At 32.2% G+C, this 5,763-nt stretch overlaps 1 protein-coding gene across 1 annotated transcript; it reads left to right on the forward strand.

Moving 5' to 3' along the window:
- Positions 1 to 3,297: 3,297 nt before the first annotated feature.
- LOC107849316 (putative B3 domain-containing protein At3g49610) lies at positions 3,298 to 4,545 on the forward strand. The gene has a single exon (XM_016693924.2). The coding sequence runs from the start codon at positions 3,448 to 3,450 to the stop codon at positions 4,453 to 4,455; it is 1,008 nt and encodes a 335-aa protein (XP_016549410.2). The 5' UTR covers positions 3,298 to 3,447; the 3' UTR covers positions 4,456 to 4,545.
- The last annotated feature ends 1,218 nt before the right edge of the window (positions 4,546 to 5,763 follow it).

Raw genomic sequence — 5,763 nt, forward strand, 5'->3', positions numbered from 1 at the left:
ATTCCCCCTATAAATAGAAGGGTTTCCTTCATTGTAAATCATCCCTCAAGAAAAGAAATAAGAATCAATAACAATTACTCTCTTTTCTCTCTCTACTCCTCTTCTTTATTCTTAGTTAGTTCATAACACGTTATCAGTATGAGACTCTGTCAAACAAGGTGAGATTATGCCAAACAAGGTGAGATTATAAATCCTAAGGATTTCAAGGTTAGTAATTTCTTATGTTATTTATATTTTGCTACTAATAATATAATTATTGTTGGATTTGAGGTTAAATAATTGGTTTGGAACCATTTATGTTTTAAATTTATTCCATAAGAACAATATTACCTAGAGGGATGATAATATGTTGGGTTCAAGTCCCATCAATTTATGCCTAAGACGTCTTTATATGGATAAGACATTGAGATTGGATCTCAATGCATATATTGATGATTTTATGATGGTTAAGGCAAAATAATGGATATTTGATGAAAAGTCATGAAATATATTCCATTAATATGCTCTATTCCCCGAATTGAATGTGGTAGCAATAAATCATATGTATACCTCAATTTGCTTTTGTAGTAGCTATCATAATTTGATACGCTCAAGGCATGATTATATTTCATTCCCGGGGAATGAGAAGCTTATTAATGCAAACGTGCACTTGATTGTGATGGTATCATAACTCACCTCTGAACGAGGCAGAATAATTGAGAAGAGTTATTCTGAAATCTACTTCTAAAGTTGTAAAGCTGAAATTTATTCATGTAATAGTAATTTGAAATTTACTAAAGAAAAAAGTACATGTCATGGTAAACTTGGAGTTTACTAGAATAAAAGTTCATAAATTGATATGAACAATTATGACATCTCGAAGATGTGCATATTGAATATTAGACATGTATTGAAAAACTAGAAGATTCTTCGAGAATTGTTTATGTCACTTGTTCTCATGATAAATTGGTTGGACCAACTAATGTTGGTATTGAATTCCTTAAATTTGAAAAATATAAAAGGTGAATATGGACCCGTTCACCTATCATGTGATATGTTGAAAAGATGCATCAATAAGATGATCACATGTACATTCATTATCAACCTACAGTTTGACATCCATAAAGTTGTTTGCTCAATAAAATTGAGTTAAGAACATAATTTTTAGATTGTGCAATCAAGAAAGTTATCTTGATGATGATGGTTTGGCATTGAATGTCTTCGATAAATAGCTAAACCATCGCTAATGAGAACAAAGCTTCATGTGTTGGTCTGAAATATGATATGTTGCATACAATAATACTTGTATGCATTAGACTAATAAATTATGATTCTTTCTTCCTCCTCAATTGGTTCATGGCCATGAACCAATTATTCCATCTAATAGTTTTGATGTGTGGTATACGATTAATGAATATACCATGATGCACAAAGATGGATTCCTCAAAGAAGATAGAGGATGTATATTCATTTTCCTAACATAAAGGGGAGATTATAAGCAGTTATGAAATATGTTAGAATTATCACCAGATCCTCATTCAAAAGATAATTCAAGTCAAATGCCGAAAGCATTTCATATTTAAACTGCAAGTGTTCCTATTTTATGTTCATGAAGGACAAAGTCTATGCATGCGTGAAGCGTGGTAAACCAATCGGTTTCAAATAAAATAATCCTTGAAAAGAATAAGGAGCAAATAATCATAATAAGAAGGCAATGTCTACAACATAACACTTTATAAAACCTTATGAGAGGTTCAGGTATCTGAAAATAATGAAGTGATGAGATCCCAAAATATTATGTCGCATTATGAATCGATACAAAATAATATATCATTAACGATATCTGTGATACAATATTGGTGCAATATTGTAAAAGATTACGAGGATCTGAATTCTACATTTATTTAAGTATGCTAACATAAAACATTTATCAAGTGACATGAAAGGATGCATCTTGGTAAGTGTAAAACTTATTTGATTTGCAGTCCAGACACTTGAAGATGTCACATATGACATGTTGAATATTGTCACTTGACAAAATTCATATGAAACTTTCTAAGGATTCAAAATGTTTGAAGCATATAAAAATTTCTGGAAAACATATTTAGAATCCTTATATTGTATAAGCTTATAGCTTGAAAATCATTAAAACTCTTGGAGAGTTTTCATAAACAATAAGCTTTTTTGCTGAAATGCGAAACATACCAAATTAGATTGGTCCTGAAGTACCATATCTTAGTCTAATTGGTGTACTAATGTATCTTGCAAATACTACAAGGCATGATATAACCTTTTCAGTTAATTTGTTAGCAATATATAGTTATGCTCCTATTAGGAGACATCGAAATGAGATCAAACACATGATTTTATTTTAAAGCCTGCAGTCTCAATCTTGTTGGTTATGCTGATACTGGGTACTTATCTAACCCGTATAAAGCTCGATCTCAAATAAGCTATGTGTTCACATGTGAGAATACTACCATATCTTGGAGATATACAAAGTAATCTATCGTAGCCACTTCATCGAACCATGCTGAGATAATAGTTATTCATGAAGCAAGCCGAAAATGTGTATGGTTGAGGTCCGTGATACATCTCATTCGAGAAAACTGTGGTTTGAAATGTGACAATGTACCCACAGTTTTATACAGAGATAATGCAGTATGCATGACACATCTTAATGGAGGATTTATAAAAGGAGATAGAACGAAGCACACTTCCTCAAAGCTTTTTTATACATGGGCTACAAAAGAATGGTGATATCAACATGTAACAGATTCGTTCGGGTGACAATATGACTGCTTTATTCACCAAATCTCCTCCAATTGCAACTTTCAAAAGAATGCTGCACAAGTTCGGGATGCAAAGGTTCAAGGATGTTCTCATTAGGGAAAGTTAATATGCGTTGTACTCTTTTTTCTTTACGAGGTTTTGTCCTACTTGGTTTTTCTTGTAAAGTTTTTAATGAGACAGCTGATATGCGTATTGTTAGAAATGTGTACTCTTTTTCCTTCACTAGATTTTTTTCCTACTGGATTTTTTTAGTAAGGTTTTAACGAGGTACATTATCTATCTAGATATTCAATATAAGAATCACTAACAATTACTCTCTCTTTTTTCTCCACTTCTCTTCTTTATTCTTAGTTTTTTTAAGCCATTTTGAAATTTACCAAACACCCTTTTAAAGTTAAAAGGAGATTATAATCTATTTTGACTAGATTAGAATCTCTTTCAAACGGGCATTAAGAAAGAAAGGAAAAAAGAAACAACGTTAACATTTGGGCGTGGGGGCTCTTGGGGTTGGGGGGGGGGGGGGTTAAGGTTTAGAACAACTCGACCAGGTTATATAAATTCATAAAACATTCTCCTCGGCAACTTGTTCGTCTTTCCTTCTCAGAACACTACGCTGAAATTTCTTTCAATCTCCTCTCTCTTTCTCTCTGTGTTGTGTTTATTTGACAAAAACACATGGTTTTCACAATGTTGAGTCTAGACGATTTTGTGGGCATGGCGTCTACGCCCAACATGACTCCAATGGATTATTTGCTTACTGTATCTAAAGTTGCCTGGACCAAAATCAATATACAAGAAAGAATCAACCACAAGTCCATCTTCTCTTCATTCCCAATAGAAAATTCAACTCTTGATTTCGTCATCCCAAAAGGGAAACGGTCAATGCGAAACACTAGGGCTAGAAAATTTACTGAACAATTCTTCTGCAACAGTGGCGATTCGATGATCAAGAAAGCTGTGGAAAATAATTCTGATGAAAGGGTAAACAGAGTGTTCAAAATGGATTGGGATGTTGGGGTTAGCAATCAAGAATTCTTCCTTCTCGAAAAGTCGACGAAAAATCATAAAGAGAAAGAAAACAGAGTGATCAAAATCAATTGGAAGGGTAGTGGTAATTTTGCATTTGAGAGACAATTCCCCATTATCAGAAAAAAAAGATCCCGAGAATTAGCCAACGAAGATCAAAAACGATTCAAGAAGAAGGCAAAGAGGAACATTATTGTTAGGGTTAAAGTCCCTCCTGTTGGACTAATCAACAGAGAATTGGATATTGATTTCAAGAAAAAGATTACTGAAATGGGGGGTTCACTTGTATCAGTTAAATTGGTGATCGAAAAAAGACTATTCGATACGGACGTTAAACGAGCAGAGGGCAGGCTTTTAATCCCGCAAAGACAGATGATTAATGTGTTTCTTGAACCAGAAGAAGATTCACGTTTGAATACGCGTAGTGGGGACAACATGTGTGAGATGAAAGTGATGTTGATCCAGCCTTCTCGTGAAATAAGTAAAATCAATTTGAGAAAATGGTTTATGAACAAAGGCAATGGGAACTATGTGTTGGTGACTTACTGGAATGAAGTTGTGGAAACGAATGATCTGAAAATTGGTACAAAGGTGCAACTGTGGGCATTCAGAAAGGGTACTGACTTGTGTTTTGCATTGGTTAAACATGAAGATTGAAGCTAAGTTACATGTTTAAAGGAATTCAATTCTCTGTTCTTATGTATGTAGTTATTATTTGTACAGTTTAAAGTACTGAAAAGTTCAAGATGTGGTACTATAATTTTCTGGACTGATTTTTCTTTGTTTGAGTTATCTATAATTTTGTTGGTGCTATTCTCTTCTTTATTGCTTTTGATATGGCTTCTTCGGCTATGTTTGTTTTACATATTTGAATTCTGTATATGTTTTACGTGAATCGAGTGTCTATCCTAATCAGTTTCTCTGGTATATTTTTGTTGTCATACTGTGAAGCATGATTACAGCCAGGATTTCAACGAAGGGAGTTTCATAAGATTTCAATTAAGGGGTTTCATATTCAAATATAATTTAATCGAAGGAGGTTTAACACCTACTTTAAGCACATAAAAAATTATTTTAATCATGCATAAATAATATTATTTTTCATCAGAAGAGGGTCGGCCGAACCCCGAACAGAAGGCTGGCTCCACCCCTGGTTACAACCAAATTGGGCTGAGGATCCCATGTTAGAAAGATACTGTAACTGCATTTTTTTTCCACCCGATATCGAGGCATTGGGTTTTGATTAATTTGGATCCGTATTATATGTTTCTTCCGTATTAAATTACCTGTTTCAAATTGAGATGTCATATTGATTAAGAAAAATAATTAATAATATGACTAGTTTGTCATAGTGTCCCTATTAAATGATGTTTATATTTTAATTTAAAGAAAAAATAATTAATGTAAAGGGTAAAACATGGAAAAAAAATTGTCTCTTCTAGATTAATAAAAAAAGACAAGTAAAATAAAAAATCAAATTAGCAAATTTGGTGGGGAGGTAGTAAGATCTATTTAATGAAAAACGCTCCCTGATAATTTACCATATCTACTACCTAGGGCTCCAAACCTAAAACTCAAACAGAAAATATTATAATGACAAATATAAGTCTTTCTGCAATGATGCTAAAGAAAGGAAAAAGAATTGATTGAGGTAAAAAATGAAATATAACACACCCTTTTGGTATCGAAGACATCATAATTTATTATTATAAATTTTAAGAATATTCTAAAATTTTATAGTCTTTTAAAAATACATAATAAATTATTATTATAAATTTCAGAAACATAAAAAAAAAAAAAATCAATTAGCAATTGTCTAATTTTAGTAGAATAATAATGCGTGTCTATTACCAATTCTGGGGATAATTAATTCCTCTCCACATAACGACTCAGATGCTAAATTGGGTGAGTGTTATCTATAATCTATAATTTATATATATATATATATATATATATATATATATA

Source organism: Capsicum annuum, chromosome 12 (assembly GCF_002878395.1).
Source record: "Capsicum annuum cultivar UCD-10X-F1 chromosome 12, UCD10Xv1.1, whole genome shotgun sequence".
Lineage (NCBI taxonomy): Eukaryota > Viridiplantae > Streptophyta > Magnoliopsida > Solanales > Solanaceae > Capsicum > Capsicum annuum.